The following is a 21200-nucleotide window of genomic DNA, read 5'->3' on the forward strand; positions in this document are numbered from 1 at the left end:
ACTCCTTCCCAGACAACATGGCCAATGTTCAGGGATGATGACAGTCATAGTTCAATAACACCTGAAGAACCAAGCCTAACCTACATGGTCCTTCTCCTCTACATTTTATCCTCACAGCAACCCTGTGAGTATAAAATGTAGAGGAGGAGGACCACGTAAACTGCCTTGGGTTCCTTGCAAGAGGGAAAAGGGCGGGATGTAAATGTAATACTAAAAAAAAATACACACAGGGAACATTTTGCTGCCTTCTGAAAATGAATTTACCTCATATTTGCTCTAGCAAGGCTGCAAAGATAAGAGCTTGAAAAATCTAGAATAGCCACATGGAAAAATATTTCTACCAGGGAAAGGTGAGCCAATCAGTGTTATCTTCCAAAGGTCTGCTAGAACAGGACAGTGTTGACCTACCTCTGGGAGATCAGCAATCTAGCCCTGAAGTCTACACAGAGGGAGAACATTCCAGAAGTACGGTGCCACTATTGAAAGCTTGTATAATAGAGTTTTGTTTAGTGCTCAGCCTAAAAAAACACCTTTGCTCCCATTACAATAAATATGTTCTCAACTAGGACACAAAAGAGGCTTGCGAGCATGGGTGTATGCACCAGCTTCCTTACATTTTCTTCTCTGTCTGCAGCTCCTAGTGGGTACCACCTACGGTTTCTCTGTGCTTTGTCTGGTGATGAGAGCAGCTTGGTTGGGCTCCTAAGCCTCACTGTATGCGTTCATTTAGATTGCAGCTCTGATAATGTACAGTTCAGCTATGCTATTAGATTGAGACATAGTTGTGAAATAAAGACAAATGTTGCGTGTGTGTGAAAATTAAGGTGCTTTTCCTTTCTCATTCATAAAAAGACTAGAGAAACAAAGAAGTCTACTGATCCTCCTTTTGGAGGAGCCACCACACCTGCTTTATATATAGAAGGTCCCAGGCTCAATAATCTGTATTTCCAACTAAAGGATCACAGACAGCATTGCTGGGAAGGATCAAAGACAGCAGAGCTTTCTCTCACAGAGACCTTGGAGAGTGCTACCCATCAGAGGGGATGTCGCTGGGCTGGAACAACCAAAGAGAAGTGGTACAGTTAGGCCTTAATGGACTTGCAGGGGGTCCCCCTCTTTAGATGGTGGAGTGTATCACCTTACTTCAAAATGTGGTAAGCCAGCCCTGCTGTATTTGGGGACCCTCTTGCTCATCCTACTGAATGGGCCATAAACCTCTGCCCCAAAGTACTGCCCTGACAGGATCCCTACCAGCTTCGTATGTGTATGTTTCAATTATGCGGGTGAAATTCATGAACTAAAAGAATAACTGGAACAACAGGGAGTTCTTTCAAGTTGTGTTATATACATATATTTGAAGGTTGCCGATTTTGGAAATGGGCAGATTTTTTTAGATTAAGGATCAATGCAAGTACGACAAGTCCCAATAAAAAGACATTTCAAATGCAGCTAATGTGTGAAGACGCAAATAATGAGTGGTAGGGAATGTAGAGAAGCTACCACCCAGTGATTTGAGCATGTGCTTTAGGTTGGATGAATTCTCTGACAAGTTATAGAATGGTGAGATTTCAGTTCACCAATTCCTAGCTCAGTCTAAAACTTTCTGCATTTTCTTATATTGTAGTTACACAGTTAGCTACACAATTTCCACAATTAGTTTTACATGAAACCCTTATCTGTTATTTGGATTTCTATCCTCCATCTTTGCCAAAGTGTCTCACAATAAAAGTCAGTAACATATATAATAAGACAATTTATCATAAACATCCATAAAACCAAATACACTCAAGGCAAAGACCAGACAACATTGGTTCACGGCCCAGAAGATGACACTTCATTCAACTCAATTCATCTACAGAAGAGTAAATGCCTCCTGAATTAGAAGCATCTTCACCTTCTTACAGAAGACGAACTAGCTTCTCTGTGCAGAGAACGAATTCCATAAATGCATAATACCTAAAAAAAACAATAAAAGGTGCTCCTCTATGTTATGGCTTTGGAAGTAATTTGGTCTTTTTTGTAAAAGGGGTGTAAATAAGTAGATTGTTCAAATTTGCACAGAGCCTGTTTAAGACACTTGAAGTGTTCCATTCATCTCAATCATGAGATGCTTAAAGTATAGTTTAACACTTCCAAGCCCCCCCCGCCCCCGCAACACACACAAACTGTACTATTTTGCTGCAGCCAAAAATCAAAGCAATATCTGTATCCCCCTGTATTACTGTTAAATGAAACTTCAACACTTTGCTCCCCTACTGTTTAAATGTCTAATCTCCTACAGTATCATAGGAGATTGTTATGTACATGTGACATTTCTGATAAAAGGACAGCAGCAAACACTTGCCTAATAACACTGTCATATCAACATACCTCATAAGCTCCAGGACCAGGCGTGTCGTCTCTTGCCTCTTTAAAACGTTCCTCCCGGGAAACCCATACTGTAACACTGGAAGGCAATTTTGCTCCTGAGTTGTATGCCTCTGGGTTGTATGCCCCTGGTCCTAAAAAGAGAAAATGGAATAAGATAAATATATTCTATGATTCTCCAAAGAAGCTTGTTTGCATATGCTTTCAAGGAAATGTTATTTTCAAAACTATAGGTCATAACAGAGAAATGAGAGATCACAGTCAGTATCCCAGAGTTTCATTTAAAAAGTACCAATAACTTACATCATTAACACAATCATGTTGTTATAACATCTTCTATGCACTTGTACTGATTGGTGGACAAATGGAAATGTTAGCAGTGCCCCAGATTATTTGTATGCAAGATGATATTTGTCTGCTACATTTACACCTCACTCTTCCTTTAGGAAGCTTTAAACAGTTTACATAGGGCATCCTAGGATTCTCCTACCCAGGCCATAACCAGGCTAAAACCTGCTTAGCTTTAACAATGCAACAGCATCATACAGCTTCAAGCCATTCTCAGGCACTGCTAGAATAATTTCTGTCCTGGTGAAGTAGTATCCTGCTCTTTTATAGAGTGGGTGATTGTCCAGTTCTTTTGCACAAAAAACAACAAAAAGGTACTGTCTCAAACCTGGGGTCTGATCCACTCAGGACCCACACTAAACAGATTCAAGGATATAAATATGACTCAAGTCCACTTGTGTGAAAGAATGATATACATTTTATTGATGGAAAGTGGATGCATGCAAAAAAGGAAAGACAAGCTTACGCACGCCCCTCAACTCAAAGTTGTAACTGCTCCAGTTCCCTTGAAGCAGAAGACATTGCCCCTGGGGCTGTTTTTCTGAGCAATTGGTGCACTTCCCCCCTCTCAGAGAACAGACAGCAAACCAGTGTGTTTGGATTTTATAGGTATCTCTTCTAAATTCCAGAAACTGTAAGAAGACACATAGACATCCCTGTCTTCACTAAGGAGATAAAGAGGGGCTTAACTTCTTGGCAGGAAAGAGTGTTTCTCATAGCAGAGAAGAACAGTCTCATCAGAAAGAAAGTATGAAGTGTACAGAACAGCTATCTGCTTGGTGTTAGTAGCAAGAAGCAGTGACCTTCACTATATTTGTATACAGCTCTGTAAACCAACTCTAACTCCATTATAGTTGGCAACTACTCTACTAAGTAAGTATGCATATGGTACTAGACTCTTTATATGGCTCTGTAAAAAGTTCACACCTGACTCCACACCATTCTCTTCCATGAAAATCCACTACAGGCACCTTCAGTGAGTAGCTTTTTCATTCTCCGCAAATATATAATAAGGCTTAAACACTGCAGCAAAGATCAGAATGCGATTACCATACAATGACAATGACCTAGGTTGCATGACACAACAGCCCACCGTAGCTTAATTTACCCATGGTGGTTGTACATCATGCCAGGTGCCTACAAGAGCCAATTTTGCATGGCACTCGCAGGCATCCAGCTTGCCCAAACTTGTCGTGTTGTGCAAACCCAGGAGGCAAAATTCACACTTAAATTTGTATTTTTGAACATATTTTTGCTCAAAATACATATACTAAATGCATTTTAAAATACATTTTAATTTTTTTTTAAGCCAAAAACTGCATCACAACGTTTGAAGTGCGAAATTTGATTGATAGCTACATTTCAATCTGCACATTAGTCCAGGAGGTGTAGATCAGCTCAGTTTGTATCAGAATTTGTATAAAACAAATCCCTTGAGAATGATTTTTGTGGTTTAATGGCAAAATTGGCAATGTGTCTCGTTTCAGCCCTAGTTACAGGATAACCTTGAGCACAAAGTATTCTCCATCACTCCAAACTTTGCCCTCCATTTATTTGTACTTTGGTTGGTTCTCTCATTCAGGGCAGGGTTGTCAGGAGTTGCCAGGGCTGCAACTAGCAGATCCCTGAGATCTGCATGCTCTTGCCCTCTATGATGAGCCAGTGGAGTTGTGGATCGAAGAGTTACGTGAACAGCAAAGGGTTCTTGGGCTCTGGGTGATTATGCCTACACAGTCTGGCCATTAGCTTGTTGTGCCCAAGAAGGAGTATAAAGGCTTCCTGTTGAGGCTGAATCTTTGCTTTGGCAACAACCATATTTACTGTGTACAACGGCCATCCAGTTCTCACTCCAGGGAAACAAAAATCTGGGCCCTCTTTAGTGGCAGGAAATTCTTGCTGAACAATGGTGTCACTGCAGAATTCTTTGCAGCATTGCTCCGAAGTGGGTGAGTATTCGCCACACATCCTCCTCAAGCCATTTCATTTCAGGGGCCCAGCTGTGGTCATGACTCCTCCCTCAACTAGCGCAAGGACATTACAGAAATCCCCTGCACCAGCTTCCTTTCTGAGCTCAGCACACTGTCTGGATACACAGATCAATACCATGATTCTTGGACACCACATACCACAGCCAAGCTGGTTTAAAATGTGACACAGAGTTTAAATCAGGGGGTGGGGATGGGGAGAGAGATGAAGAAGACAGAAAACCCTAATCTAAGCCTCCCTTATACTTAACCTCATGTCAGCCTTCTTGTTATATTCCTGCATAAGACTCTGCTTTTGTACATTGAACACTTGAAAAATTCATTTTGTAACACCATCCTAGGACACAGTTTCCATTATACATATGCTGTTGCTTATGCGACATAGGTCAAAGACTCGCATTACCAGCTTCTTATAGAACCAGTTGAGAACTGAATTATGCAAAAGCTATCTTCTATTTATTTACCAAAATGCCACATTTTAATCACAGGTCAACTAAGAATAAATTTTTTTCATTCCACAGCAAGCACCTAGGAAAAGCCTGCCTGTGTTGTGATTGGTACGTAATGGGAAAATCAAAGAAGGTGATTCTTATAATTATATATTTTCTGGCCCTATGCAGGTTCATTCTCTATGAAATGTCAACCAACGCTACAGGGCAAAGGCAGCACAGAACAGGCGCAATGGGTAATTTAAAGTGAAAATCTATGCTGCTGGCCCCACAGTGTGTACATTTTCAGTACAGTCGAGGAGGATTGGGAAATGATTGTTTCACAAAATGGAGTTTGAAAAACCAACAGAAATGTTCTTTGCAGTGGGAGGCACATTTGTGGATCCAGAGTAATTCTCTTGCCATCTACTTTACTTCTGGCTCCTGTTATACACTTACAAAAACTGAGTGTTTCAAACCAAGTCCAGAATTAAGGGTTTAAAGAAAAAAGGACATGGGAGAAATCTGTAATAATGAAATCAGAAGATACCATTCTAAAATGCTAGTTCAGGGGTGGGCAACCTGCAGCCGTAGGGCTACATGTGGCCCTTGGACTGATTTCAAAAACCCTCTGCATGCAAGCAGTTCAGACCTCTGGCAAGAGCAATCTGTCCTTTCTCTGGCAGCCCACTGCATGGGAAGGAAGTGGGAGATAAAAGGGGATGGCAGAAAAAGGAGTGACATGCCCCACTTTTGGTTCTACCCCTGTCCACTGCTGACTTTAGCCCTGCTCACTACCAATATGTGGCCCTCCACAGAAAAAAAGGTTGCTTACCCATGCGTTAGTTGATGCAGCTCTAAACTGTCAGTCATGGCACCTTAAAGCTGAATTTATAGTAGCATGAGCTTCCAGAGGCAAGACCAGTTCCATAAAATATGCACTGAATAGTGAGGAATGTTACCCAGATCAGCAACATGACCAAAGGGCTTTGCCCCATCAGTAGCCATCCATTGTTAAGTCCAGAGGGATTGATCACGCAGTGTGATGGACTTTGCATGAGGGGAAGCCAAGGGGAAGAAAGCTGCAGCTAATCACCAGAAGAGAAGAAAGCAGCTAATAAGATGGCCAAGGGTGTGCAGAGGAACCTTCTCCCCTCACAGCTGAAGTTATCTTGATTGGTCCTCCGACCTTCCTTCACATATAAATCATTATTGGATAAAAGTAGGCCTTTGCCAAAAAAAGCTCACACCGAATAAAAATTAGTTAAACTTTAATATGCCGTAAGTATCTTGATTGGTTTTTGCTCCAACACACACAGCTAGTCTTCTGACATTTAAGAACCAGTTAACAATCATGGATATTTCCAAGGTAATATTAAGGTGACCTAATTTACTCCACAGCAACTGTTGTGGCTCCTGAGAAATGTTGTGGCTCCTGAGAAATGTATTCATATGGTATGTTATTCTGAAGTAACAAGTGAGCAATGAGGCAGTCAAGATGGATGTTTGTAGTGTTTCTGTGCTGTAATTGTTCTTTTGCACTCTGCCCATGGCTCATTTTGATAGAAATGACACTTCAGATTAGGGTCAGAGAACTGTACTAACCAACCAGTCCCCAGGCTTGAAAAACAATGTACATATGTGTGCATAAAGATTCCAATGTGTAGGACATTCAAAAATGTGTAACGAAAATACACTTGCCTTTTCACGAAAAGATATGTGGCACTGTATAAATGCCAATCAAAGTTAAAAGCTATACCCAGTAAAAGCCTTGTTAGTACATGACATTTTATTTCCATGAACTAAAAGACCAGATTTCCACATTTCAAGTGTATAGCCGAGACCAGAAGGCCAGTTCTCATTTGACCTTTGGTACTTGGTCAATATCGAAATCAGATTGATTATGTCCTTTGCAGCCAAAGATGGAGAAGCTCTATACAGTCAGTAAAAACAAGACCTGGAGCTGACCGTGGCTCAGATCATGAGCTGCTTCTTGCAAAATTTCAGCTTAAATTGAAGAATGTAGGGAAAACCACTAAACCATTCAGGTATGACCTAAATCATATCCCTTATGAATCTACAGTGGAGGTGAGGAATAGATTTAAGGGATTAGACCTGATAGACAGAGTGCCTGAGGAACTATGGACGGAGGTCCGTAACATTGTTCAGGAGGCAGCAATGAAATCCATCCCAAAGAAAAAGAAATGCAAGAAAGCCAAGTGGCTGTCTGATGAGGCTTTACAAGTAGCTGAGGGAAGAAGGGAAGCGAAAAGCAAGGGAGAAAGGGGAAGATATATCCAACTGAATGCAGAGTTCCAGAGAAGAGCAAGGAGAGACAAGAAAGCCTTCTTAAATGAACAATGCAAAGAAATCGAGGAAAACAACAGAATGGGAAAGACTAGAGATCTCTTCAAGAAAATCAGAGATCTCAAGGGAACGTTTTGTGCAAAGACGGGCATGATAAAGGACAAAGAAGGCAGAGACCTCACAGAAGCAGATGAGATTAAGAAGAGGTGGAAAGAATACACAGAAGAACTATACAGGAAAGATCTTAATATCCCTGATAGCCATGATACTGATACTGATAGCCATGGTACTGGTCACTGAACTTGAGCCGGACATCCTCGAGAGTGAAGTCAAGTGGGCCTTAGGAAGCATTAGTAACAACAAAGCTAGCGGAGATGACAGCATTCCAGCTGAACTATTTAAAATCCTAAAAGATGATGCTGTTAAAGTGCTGCATTCAATATGCCAACAAATTTGGAACAGGAAAGATCTTAATGTCCCTGATAACCATGATAGTGCGGTCACTGAACTTGAGCTGGACATCCTAGAGAGTGAAGTCAAGTGGGCCTTAGGAAGTAGGGATGTACGAAAGTTCCACCACGGATCTCGGGGAGGCCGAATGCCAGCACATTCGGCCCCCCGAAATTGGTGGCAGAACGGCCCCCCGCCCCCCGCCCCCCACCCAGGACAGGACTTACCTGGAGCGGATCTTCCTGGCGGCAGCGGCTCCAGCGGCGGCTGCGGCGGTGGTGGCCGGTCTTCTGACCGGCTGCCGCCACCGCCATTTCCAAGTTAAAAAAAAAAAAAAAGTGATAGGCTACGTAAAGATTTACGTAGCCTATCACGGCTAAATTTTAAAAAACACCGTGATAGGCTACGTAAATCTTTACATAGCCTATCACGGCTGATTTTTTTTAAAAAATGTGCGTATGCAAAGGGTGGCGCCCATTGGGCGCCGCCATTTGCGTTCCTTATTTTGGCACGTCTTAGTCTACGTAAACATTTACATAGACTACGACTATGAAAATAAGGGGAACGCAAATAGCTTAGACACTACGCTATTTGTGTTCCCCTTATTTTCGCCGAAGTCTACGTAAATGTTTACGTAGACTAAGATGTGTCAAAATAAGGAATGAAAATGGCGGCGCCCATGGGCGCCGCCATTTGCATACGCGCGTGTTTTTTTGTTTGTTTTTTTAATCAGCCGTGATAGGCTACGTAAACATTTACATAGACTATCACAGCTGACTGCAGGGACGCAAACGGCGGTGGCTACGGCCGCCGCCATTTGCATCCCTGCTAGCCAGCGGCCGGATGTCCGGCCACTGGCGGAGCCGGCCGGCAGCTCTGCAGAATCCCTGCGGAGCGGAGCCGGCCGGCCAGAATTTGGGGGGGGGAGGGACGGAGCGCCTCCCCCCCGGCCAGAATTTTGGAGGGAGGGACGGAGCGCCTCCCCCCCAGCATCAGCATAATCCTCGAACAGGTAAGTGACTTTCGTACATCCCTATGGAAGCATTACTAACAACAAAGCTAGTGGAGATGACAGTATTCCAGCTGAGCTATTTAAAATCCTGATGCTGTTAAAGTGCTGCACTCAATATGCAAACACATTTGGAACACTCAACAGTGGCCACAAGACTGGAAAAGGTCAGTTTACATTCCAATTCCAAAGAAAGGCAATGCCAAAGAGTGTTCAAACTACCGTACAATTGCACTCATTTCACATGCCAGCAAGGTTATGCGCAAAATCCTGCAAGCTAGGCTTCAGCAGTATGTGAACTGAGAACTACCAGAAGTACAAGCTGGGTTTCGAAGAGGCAGAGGAACTAGAGATCAAATCGCCAACATTCGCTGGATCATGGAGAAAGCAAGAGAATTCCAGAAAAATGTCTATTTCTGCTTCTTTGACTACGCTAAAGCCTTTGATTGTGTGGATCACAACAAACTGTGGCAAATTCTGAAAGAGATGGGAGTACCAGACCACCTTACCTGTCTCCTGAGAAACCTGTATGAGGGTCAAGAAGCAACAGTCAGAACCAGACATGGAACAGCCGATTGGTTCAAAATTGGGAAAGGAGTACGACAAGGCTGTATATTGTTACCCTGCTTATTTAACTTATATGCAGAGTACATCATGAGAAACGCCAGGTTGGATGAATCACAGGTCAGAATTAAGATTGCCAGGAGAATTATCAACAACCTCAGATATGCAGACTATACCACCCTAATGGCAGAAAGCAAAGAGGATCTCAAGAGCCTCTTGTTGAGGGTGAAAGTGGAGAGTGTAAAAGCTGGTTTGAAACTCAACATTAAAAAAACGAAGATCATGGCATCTGGCCCCATCACTTCCTGGCATATAGAAAGGGAAGAAATGGAAGCAGTGTCAGATTTTACTTTCTTGGGCTCCAAGATCACCGCAGACAGTGACTGTAGCCATGAAATTAAAAGACGCTTGCTCCTTGGGAGGAAAGCTATGGCAAACCTAGACAGCGTAGTAAGAAGCAGAGACATCACCTTGCCGACAAAGGTCCGTCTAATCAAAGCTATGGTTTTCCCAGTAGTAATGTATGGCTGTGAAAGCTGGACTGTAAGGAAGGCTGAGTGCCGAAGAATTGATGCTTTCGAACTGTGGTGCTGGAGAAGACTCTTACAAGTCCCCTGGACTGCAAGGAGGTCAAATCAGTCAATCCTAAAGGAAATCAACCCTGAGTGCTCATTGGAAGGACAGATACTGAAGCTGAAGCTCCAATATTTTGGCCACCTAATGCGAAGAGAAAACTCCCTGGAAAAGACCCTGATGCTGGGAAAGATTGAAGGCAAAAGGAGAAGGGGACAGCAGAGGATGAGATGGCTAGATAGAATCACCGATGCAATGAATATGAACTTCAGCACACTCCGGGAGAGAGCGGAGGACAGGAAGGCCTGGCGTGCTATGGTCCATGGGGTCACGAAGAGTTGGACATGACTTAACGACTGAACAACAACAACAACTTGAGTACCAAAACCTGAGTACAAGACATAGGTCCTTCACATCAGCTCTGAATGCAACACACACATTTAAATCTCCACTCATTTCTGCAAAATACAAGGAAGTGGGGGCTTAACATTTCCCTAAACAAAAATATTATTTAGGAATCTGTCTTTAAGGGGACATAAGACTTTTTGTGGGTTTTACTGCAACAGACTAACACAGCTACCCCTCTGGAAGTGGTCATAATGAGACATACATGCTCTCAGATCTGTACCAAACGGTCCTCAAAACATTCAGGGAGAACTAATGCAGGAACCTTGCCAGCTACAACTGGAGGCACAGGGAAGGAGAGAGAGTGCTCTAGCTGAACTGGCAAAGAGGGAAGAGGCAGCTCCTTCCCTGGAATTGCAAATGGAGTTCCAGATGCCCTGGTGGATGACACCTATGAAGTCACATTTGTAGCTGCTTTATACTGAGTCATATTGATCTCTATAGCCCAATAGGGTTTACTCTGACTGGCAGCAGTTCTCCACCATCTCAGGCAATGCAGATGCCAGGGACTGAACCCAAGACCTTCCACATTCAAAATATGTGCTCTAGCAATGAATTATAGCCCTGCCCCTATGGGACATGCAGCTGCCTGGGCTAAAAGGATGGGACCAAGCAGGCAGGACTCCCACCATTTAGCAGTCCTGACATCAGAGAAGTGACCCAAGTAGCTTCCTTAAGAATTCATTTTTCTTTTTTCGGAGTGGAACTGGCACTCCTTTCATTATAGCCACACCCTTGGGAACCTCTCTCATATTATTAGTACAGCCCTTTCTGGGTATGCTGCGACTGCTGGATGCTCAGCACCCTATTGGACAGGGTGCATTCACATACCAAATGTGCATTCACAGACAAATATATAATAAGGGAAAGGAATAAAACTGGAATATTAAACTGATGCTCTATTGTTAATATTCTGCAAAGTAACTACACACACACAGAGAGAGAGAGAGAGAGAGAGAGAGAGAGAGAGAGATGCAATTTCTGCAACAAACAAGGCAAAAAGCTATAGGAATAAGAAATTTGGCTGTTGGCCTGCCAAGAGAACATTCGATTTCTTCGGTTTTGTTTTTGCTTCAGGCAGTTCAAAATGTAAGCTGAATATGTAGCAGTTCTCTCTTTCAGCGTATGGAGTTCAAATGAGGAATCTCATGGAAGATAAATGGAAAGAATTTCAAGAAGTTTACCAAAGTGATTGCTACCTCTGTAGCTGTCAATCCAGTAGGAAGCTTTTAGTCAAACCTCACTAAATTGAATGGGATCAGCACAAGAGCATGTGAAGCTCCCACTGATTTCAACAGAGTTTGTGCAACAGAAAGTACCACGAGTGTTTATTTAACTACAGTTTAATGTTTTGAAATTGCAAATACCCTTAGGGTGCAATCCTACAATGCCCATTGGATTTGTTGTTTTCTGGGAACCAAGCTCAGAGACAGCACTCCAGGGTCGGTTCCCAGAAAACCACCTCCCCGACCCCTCCCACTCATAGGTGGTGTCGTTCATCCCCAGCTCCACGCTCATAAGAGCAGCATGGTGCGGGGGAAAGGGGTGTGCCTGGGGGCTGGGAGGGGACAGTGGAAGCACGGTTAAGATGCTTCCTATGCACCATCCGGCCTCCCCCCCCCACTCCGAGGCACCCCGGCTAGACAACTAAAATTGGCCATCTAGCCACAAATGCAGGGTGGCTGGAGCGCAGAGAAGAAGATCCCCTCCGCGTTCCGCCTGCCCTGCATTGGATAGTCGGTTGCCTTCAAGTTCCAAGGTGGCCGACTCCCGCACAGGATTGCACCCTTAGTTGATATTGGTAAGCACCATCAACATCACTACCCTCAGATTACCATCAGCAAGGAATATTAGAAAATATCAGTACTTTATATACTGATACTAATATCAGTATTAGGACTTTTACAATGTAAATGCTAGCCTTTTTACATGTTCCAAAAGCCTTGAAAGGCAATAAAGCATGTCTCTCCCAAAGGATGAAGAGCATTTGTGAGACTACTTGTGTTGTTAATTTACAGAGGCAAAATCAACAAAGAGGAGTTAAAAGCTTGCTTTCTATAACAGTACTCCATAAATGCTGGATAAGTAAAACATTTAGGTTAATAGGACTCAGTGGAGTATTCACAACAATCTGTGAAAGGAAGGTAAGATCTAACCTGCTGAGTTTTCAAGAAAGCAGTGCTTTCCACAGAGCTGCTGTGAAATCATGTTTGGCTCTAAGTCACTCTAGGTTAACTCCATAAAAGAAACACTCAGAGACATTTTATGTAGAGTACAGCAATGGCCTTGTGGAAGTGATATTTTGCAGGTAATCTCCAGATAGCCCTTCCACTAAATATGAATGATGGTGGAGTTAGGAGAAATGATGATGCTACATTAAAGATGAAGGACAAAATTTTAATGTCTGCTGCATCATTCTCTCTCTCTCTCTCTCTCTCTCTCTCTCTCTCTCTCTCTGAAAGTATGCAAATCCATTTCTCCAAGTTAAAAGAAATTAAGGTTTCAAAATCAGGCACTCAAAACTAAATATGATATTGAAGTTTGAATATGAATGCCCAAGGGTTTTTGTAACTTGAGAAGGTCTCTTCAATAATTTTATAATAGAGCCTGATTTATACAGGATGTGGGCCAAGGGTATGCCTTTATTTGTATAAGCTTTCCACATTTGGCCAGTCACAAGCACATGAGAACACAGGAAGAGCCATGATGAATCAGACCAAGGGCCTATCTAGTCCAGCATTCTGTTCACACAGTGGCCAATCAGCTGCTTGTGGGAAGTCCGTAAGTAGGTTATGAGTGCAATAGCACCCTCCCACTTGTGTTCCCCAGCAACTGCTATACAAAGGCATGCCATCATGATTAGTAGCCTTATCCTCCATTAATTTGTCTAATCCCCTTTTAAAGCCATCCAAGTTGGTGCCCATTGCTACATCTTATGGAAGTGAATTTCATGCTGTGAAGGAGTACTTCCTTTTATATGTCCTGAATCTCCCACCAATCAACTTCATTGAATGACTCCAGGTTCTAGTAGCATGAAAGAGGGATAAAAACATCTTCCTATGCACTTTCTCCATCTAACATGCCTCCTCATTAGGGATGTCATGGTGTCTGGCTGGGGCTCGAAGCCCAGCAAGAAATCACCAGCCCAGCACCCCCAGATGCCTGTCTGCAGGTCCCTGTGCTTGCCTGACTCAGCGTGTGCCGAGTCAGGAAAGCGTGGGGATCCCTGATCCCTCGGCGAGCCACAAAATGGCAGCTCAGCCTTTTTTGTAAAGGCCGATTTTATGCAAATGGCAGCTGTAAAGCAACCACTTATGCAATATTAAAGGTGTAAATGGCCATTTACGACTGTAATCTTGCATAAACAGCCGCTTTATGGCTGCCATTTGTGTAAAATCGGCCTTTACAAAAAAAAGTTCGGCGAGGGATTGGGCAGCTGCACACCACTCACCCAGCACTTGAGGACTGCTGGTGACTCGCTGCTCATGGCAAGCAGTGGTTGGCGGGTGGGAGCCCGTTGAGTGGCATGCAACCCAGACTACAGTGAGTTTACCCATTCCTACTCACCATATTCACTCTTTTTCTAATCTATAAAGTCCCAGAGTTATAACTTTTCCTCCTAGGGCAGTTGCTCAAGCTCCTTGATCATTCAGTCCCTCTTTTCTGCACCTTTTCCAATTCTACAACATCCTTTTTAGGTGCAATTACCAGAACTGCACACAGTATTTCAAGTTTGGTCACACCATAGATTTGTGTAAATCATATTTAACGGTACTTTCCATATGTGTTGGGTCATTCATGTGTTAGCATAGCATGCCAGCGATCTATGGCTTGGGTGGGTGTGTTAACGGTACATGTGGAAAATGCACTGAAACATGATTGGACATTCAAGGAAAGTTTACATGGCTAGGGCTTTTCATGAGGCCTGTGACCTTATTAATTAATAATTGTGTTATTAATTAATTGAACCAGTGTGATGTAGTGGTTAGAGTTTTGGGCTAGGACTCGGGAGATCTGGATTCAAGTCCCCACTTGGCCATTTATTTATTTATTTATTCATTCATTCATTCATTCATTCATTTCATTTCTATACCGCCCAATAGCCGAAGCTCTCTGGGCGGTTCACAAAAATTAAAACCAAACAACACACAATAAAACAATTTAAAATATATAGAACATTAAAACCACAATATAACAATACAACCACAATTAAAGTGGGCCATGAGGCTCACTGGGTGACTTTGGGACAATCACTGACTCTCAGCCTAACCTACCTCAAAGAGTTGTTTTGAGAATAAAATGGAGAGGAGGAGGATTATGTAAGCTGCCTGGGGTTACTTGGAGGAAAAACATTGGGAGATAATTGTAATAATTAATTAATTAATTAATTAAGTTAATAAAAGGTACCATTTCATTTGATCTTTTGGGGTGCTGTTCTGAGAGAGCAATAGGACTATTGAGGCTGCAGTCCTGTAACACTTACTTGAGAGTCCCATTAAACTCAGTGGGGCTTACTTCTGATTAGATCTGTAAAGGATTGCATTGTAAGACTCTAAGCTGCTACTGAAGTCTGACAGTCATTGAACACATACAGATCAACCATTAATCATTTTGATTTGTGGTCATTTAGTGCCTGACACTAAGGACATACTACACAATACTGGATGTTAATTTCCTTCCTTCTAGACCTCAAGAGTATACCACTGGAACAGCAGAGTAACAAACAGTAGAGTAATACCCTTCCATCACTAGACAACCACAGCCCTTCTGCAGCTGGTTATGAATACAATAAATCAAACATGGAGAAAGCTCTTGGTATTTAATGTGAGGTCCTGTAGAAACAGACGCTGGATAGAGTAGAAAGATTCTCTGTTTCGGAGCTTTTAAACCGTCTTTGTCACTGCTTGTATGTAAACCATGGCTTTCAGATGGCAGATATCCCTTTCTCTTGGGGGAAGATCAGCCACATATGGCTGATCACTTGGGCTACATCTTAGTGCAGCAGCCTGCATACGTGCCAGGCGCACCCAAAAACAGGCTGTGCAGATCCAAAAAGCCCAAGCCCATTGTCCATCTTGTATTGCATGCAGCTCTTTCTGAGTTAATAAAAGAAAGGGGGGAAACCTAACAAAAAAAATCTCCTGCACACTACAATAGCACATGTGGATCATGCAAACAAAGGGTACGGGTCAAATATTGCGCAAGTAGTATTTTAATCAACTATTTCTGTTAAGCAACAAAAGTGGTACACAAAAATCTTGAATTTGGTTTAAGAAATCTTGTGGTTTCAGATCTACACCTTATTTTGCCACATTCTTGTGGTGGTCATAGTAGACAGACATGGCATTTGCATCTTCCCAAAACAGACCTGAGCCCAAAGGCTTTATAGCAGCCTTCCCCAGCCTGGCACCTTCTAGATATTTTGGACTACAACTTCCAGCATTCCTGACCATTGCCTACACTGGCTGGGGCTAATGGGAGTTGAAGTCCAAACATCTGGAGGAAATCTGCTTTATAGCATTGCCTTTGGCTTTTATTAATATTATGGCTACAACTACTTGAACTGCCTTTCTGGTGCCCTCCCTATTTGTGGGATTGGAGGAAGGCCCACAGAGCTCCCCTTTCGTCTGGGTTATACAGCCCATAAGGGAGGATGAAGTTTCTCTGTTCTTCTCATACTCCTTCAACTTCCTCCTAGGCAATCTAGGAAGAGGCTTATTACCCTGGAATTACCTATGTGGGAATTACCCCGATCCTGGAGGTGAAGGGCTATTGCCATGCCTTTCCCCAGTCTCCTTCCTCCCCCCCTCTAACCAGCCAGACAGATGCTCTGCCTTTCTGGTCCCATTACTCCTCCCATTCGGTTCTCCAGGGGCTTTTTATGGCCTGAGTGCTGCCCATGCCTCACACCCTCCCAGGCCACTCTTCCAGGCTCAGCCTTTCAACATCTTGACATATATCTTCATCTCTGAAGTGGACATGGCCACCGTAGGTGAGTCAGTATCACACACCTATACAGATGTCTTATGACATCTGCTGTTTTGGAAAAGAAGTCCTACAGTCCACGTCTGCCCTATGTCTATTTTCTCTGTATCAACTGCTATGTCCAATGTCTAGGTCTTTTTTTTTTTGTTTTAGCTTCCCCCCCCCCCATCTCTCTTCATTCCTGATTATCTGGTTTTGTCTCAGAATCTTTCTCATTAACAAGGGCAGCAACTTGAGCATAATCCTTGAGTTTTTATTTCTGTGTCTATGCCATACTGGACCTTGACAAATGAGAAAACCACTTGAGGGATAATTTCTTCTTACCCTCCCATGCCAAGAGGCCATTAATAATGGAATATAAATATTGTGTGAAATGCTATTTTGTTTTTTAGAAATGTATAACATTGTGGTTTTCCCTCCCAGCTCCTTGATTAACAAAAGGGCCAACCCAACGAACAGCAAATATCACATCACACTTTTAACACACCCAAAACATGTAAACACTAGGTGATGCTTTCAGTTGTTGATGCTCTAAAAAAAATCAGCCTGAGGCATACCCCAGGCATGGAAAATAGCACCCCCCATACAATTAATTTATAAGGAGTCAACAAAAACAGACTTTTCTGATGGCAAACATTAATACAAATCTAAATCTGTATCTGCCATTCTAATGTTGACACACAAAGATTTTATTGTCTCTAAACGGCCTAGCTCTAATTGACATCATATGTAAATATAAGGCTAAGTACAGATGTGCCTGGAAACAGGAGTGGGTATGGGGAAGGATACTGCAGAACAAACTTCGCTTTGCCTCGCTGTCATTACTGTGCTGACATATGCAGCCTATGAAATTAATTCTGATTGCTTCTTTCTGCTCAACCCTCCCTACAGATTTCAGGTGAGCTACCCACTTCGATTTTGTTTTCAACATGCTAGCCATACTTACCTGATTAAAAGTTTGCTTGGTGCTTTATTTTTTAAAGCTGTTGTCCTCCTAAAAACCACACACACTGAATTCAGCTCTGACAAGGGGAAAGGCTTTCAAGCCAATCAGCTGTACACAATCTTGCCTTTAGAGTGGGGAAAGCAGCTCCTTGATTAACAAAAGGGCCAACCAATCAGTGTTGTGCAAATCCAGCTTCTCTTACTCAAAACAAGTTCACCGTGAGCCCAATCCAGAAAACAACCTACATTCATCACAAGTACACTAAATGTGCTTGCGCATAGGCTCGCCATGGACAATCTGTGCATCTATTCACTCCGTAACATTCACGTTTAGCAGGCTAGGAGAGAGTGATGTGTATCCAGCAGGCTGTATCTGTTTTTATGTATTTTTTATTTAAGAAAACTTTTAGGCAGCCTTTAAGGATAGAACCTCTCAAGTCACCATACAGATAAAAACAGTACAAACCAATGCAAAACAAATACAATAAACATTCTATAAAACAGTTATCACTAATAAAACCTATAATTCACACACTGTGGAAGGCCAACAAAACCAGATGGGTCTTCAGAGCCTTCCTGCAAAGAAGGGGCTGATGATTCCATGGTGGAAGTTAATTCCAGAGGTGCAGGGCCACCGGAGAAAAGGCCCTCTCCCTTGTACTCACCAGCCTAACTGCCCTTGACAGGTAAGATGGGCCTCTGCTGACGATCTCAGAGTGTGGGCAGGCTGGTACGGGAGAAGGTGGTCCTTGAAGTAACTTTGGCCCAAACCCTTTAAGGCTTTAAAGGTTAAACCAATCTTTAAATTGGGCTCAGAAATGCACTGGTAGGCAGTGCAGCTAGCACAATATTGGTGTCACATGAGCAGACTACTTAGCCCCGACCAGTTTCCAGATGGCTACATTCTTCTCCAGCTGAAGTTTCTGAACTATCTTCAAAGGCAGCCCCACATGGAATGTATTACAGTAGTCCAGCCTAGATGTTATCAGAGCATGAATAACCATGGCAAGAGCCTCCCTCTCCAGACAGGGTCGCAGCTAGCATACCATCTAAGCCGGTAAAAAGTACTCCTGGCTACTGTAGCCACCTGAGCTTGCCCAGTTTGTGCCAAGTCCAGGAGCACTGTCAAATTGCACACTTAGCCCTTCAGGGAGAGTGCAACCCCATCTTCCCTAAGACATATGGGACATAGAATACAAAGTGCTGTATTATACCATGAATATCTCATTAAATTCATATCTGAATGGAGCTGCAAGATCTGTGAGCAGCTCCTTCATATGGCGAACCAATGAACTGCAGGTGGTACCTTCTGAATGAAGTACCTTCAGGCCCTGTACTGACTCCACCCACCCTGACTAGCCATGGGGTCTCGCTAGAAAGGAAGGAGTATAAACGGGCTTACTTGTTCCATTTGAGCCTTGCTCAAGCGACCAGGTTGTCCTGAGTTCCAGCACGTTCCTGCTGCATCCTTGGTTACTTTTCAGTCCCAAGTTCTGGATTACTTTTCAACCTTCTCCCGGTTTGCCCTTTGGTCCTGACTACTTACAATATCACACTTGTGCCTATTCGCCATCTCATAACTTTTGCACCCCATCACTACTCCTGTGTACCATACATATGATCCTATATTTGAATTTAGGATTACTTAGAACTAGAATGAACGCTGAACGTATCCTCTCTTAACATTGGACTCAAAATACAAACCTTATTAAATATGGACATCTAGTGGTATCGAAAAGTAAAGTACCACGCCAGCTTTCTACATTCATATTTTCAGGCAACTTACAATAATGCTCCAAAATGGGTAGTACTGCTTATAGAAGTACTAACACTGTGTGTGTTTTTAGTTTTAGCGTTGTTTCTCAATAATATCCATAGTCATAATTTTTATTTTACTAGAATGTTATTCATTTTTATTTCTTTTATTTGTACCATGCCTTTCTGCCAAGAAAAATGGCACTCAAGCGTGGCTTCAATACTACCTTAGAAATTCAATATTGGATTTGAAAGCTGAGTATCTTCCACTTTGTACAATAGTAAGGACAATTTTGTTTGCGAAAATAAACCTACAACTACACTAGTAGAAATTCATTGAAAATTCTGAATTTGAGGACACATACATACCTGATCCAAGTGTCATATTGACTCCTCTGTATGAGTCACACATTTCACAGAAAGAGATTCCCAGACAATTATTACACTACATCAGGGCCCTCATAGTTAGTTCCACTTAACCACTGGGCTTTCTTTGTCCAGTCCCACATGCCTCAAAGCCAATTCTGGAGGGTGGGGAAACTCTCTGGAACAAGGTGCCATCTGGCACAGGGTGACACAGATGAAAGGGGAGCACTGGCAGAAATTGAAGCTGGGAGGGTGGAGTGCTTTCTACTAGGACTAAGATGTCTCTGAATCTAACCCATTGTTTACTCTCTAAGTTTGAAATGAGTAAATACTTCTACATTTAAAATGTACTCCTATCACCAACACATTTCTCCAACAGTGCAACAAGAAAATAAGATGTGTGTGGTTATGTGTAAAGAAAACAAAAAGAAGCCTCATCACTTTCAAGGAGTTTCAGCAGTCTGGTGATATTTAACATTTTCCTTAAAACCTGAAAGTGAATCGTTCACTTTACACAGAGTGACCTCTCCTGGTCAGAGGGAAGCACACATGCATATGCACCAATTAGGTAATCAATATTCTTTCAGATACAAAAGAATTTACAATTTATACTTTGAAAGTATGTCAAATTATTCATCTGCTCTATCATCATCTATTATTTGCAGAAAGATAATGAATTCTGGCATTTCAGATTACATATATCAGCAAGAAAGTTGTCCATTGTTTTGGTTTCCCCCAGTGTTGTGAGTTGAAACATAATGTTATTCAACAATAGAGAAATTCCCAAATGGAAAACACCATCCTCCTACTTTGTCTTTATTTTACTTCATGAGTTTTCAAGTACATTGTTTTAAGAGCACATTTTCAAATTGTAACCAGTATAATTATTGTAAGACCAATATTTTTTTCATGAACTCAGGAAAAAAGCAGCAACTCTGTGCATATTTATGAATGTGAACTCTCATGGAAATGAATAAGGCAAATTTGCAAATAACAATGTGCAGGATTGCAACATTATACGTTCTCAAATACATTCATCAGCTCTACATAATTTCTTCTAACTGTGATCTCTTGTGGCTGAGGGTCAAACCAAACATGCACATGTTGTGTTTCTGCCAGTGAGCTCTGCTGCTGTCAGGGCCTAGCACTGTTGGGAGATGCGAGATCCAGGTTTCTGGGTGTCCACTATGGATCTGGTTCAGACCAAGTTATTAGGACAAGTCAGGTTCAGTTGAATTCTGACCAAATAGGAGTCAGGTTTTCCAGAGAAGCAGGATAGATCAGCACCATGGAGAGCTCCAAGCCATGCTGGGTTGGAAGCTTACTTGTATGTTGCTCCAACAAGCAGCAGATTGTGAGTGAACCATAAGTATGATTATGACTTCCTGTAGGCTGGCTAGCCCCACTTCCATAGTGACTGAGGCCTTCTTTCTTAAAGGGGCCTGGCCTGTTTCAGCAACCCCAGGCTGCAGTGACACAGAAGTGGCTGTGGCATCTTCATATTCTCAGAATCTGAGGATAGCAATGCAACCTCCTTCAGACACAAGGAGGGTGATCCCCAGGGCCTTCTTGGGGAACTAGGTCCTAAGGAGGTGGAAACTTTGTGGGACCCTTCTGTAGGCAAGCCCTCTCCTTGTTCTATTAACTCAAAGGCCTAATCTGCTGAGGACAAAGGGTCTGAGTCCTGAACTGGGATAGCACATGTGCCAATTT

At 42.7% G+C, this 21200-nt stretch overlaps 1 protein-coding gene across 3 annotated transcripts in view; it reads right to left on the minus strand.

Annotated features, from left to right (window-relative positions):
• The window catches only part of STPG2 (sperm tail PG-rich repeat containing 2), a 337064-nt gene that overhangs the window by 128274 nt on the left and 187590 nt on the right, over window positions 1–21200 (minus strand). For all 3 annotated transcript variants that reach the window (XR_014792012.1, XM_084855659.1, XM_084855660.1), the window contains one exon: window positions 2371–2501. Coding sequence is in view for 2 of the 3 variants with exons in the window: in XM_084855659.1 (XP_084711785.1) it covers window positions 2371–2501 (131 nt within the window). In the remaining variant the exon portion in view is untranslated. The remainder of the gene's footprint in view (window positions 1–2370; window positions 2502–21200) is intronic.

This window comes from Heloderma suspectum, chromosome 5 (assembly GCF_057233095.1).
Source record: "Heloderma suspectum isolate Gila_16-S chromosome 5, 16-S_ref, whole genome shotgun sequence".
In the NCBI taxonomy this organism is placed as follows: domain Eukaryota; kingdom Metazoa; phylum Chordata; class Lepidosauria; order Squamata; family Helodermatidae; genus Heloderma; species Heloderma suspectum.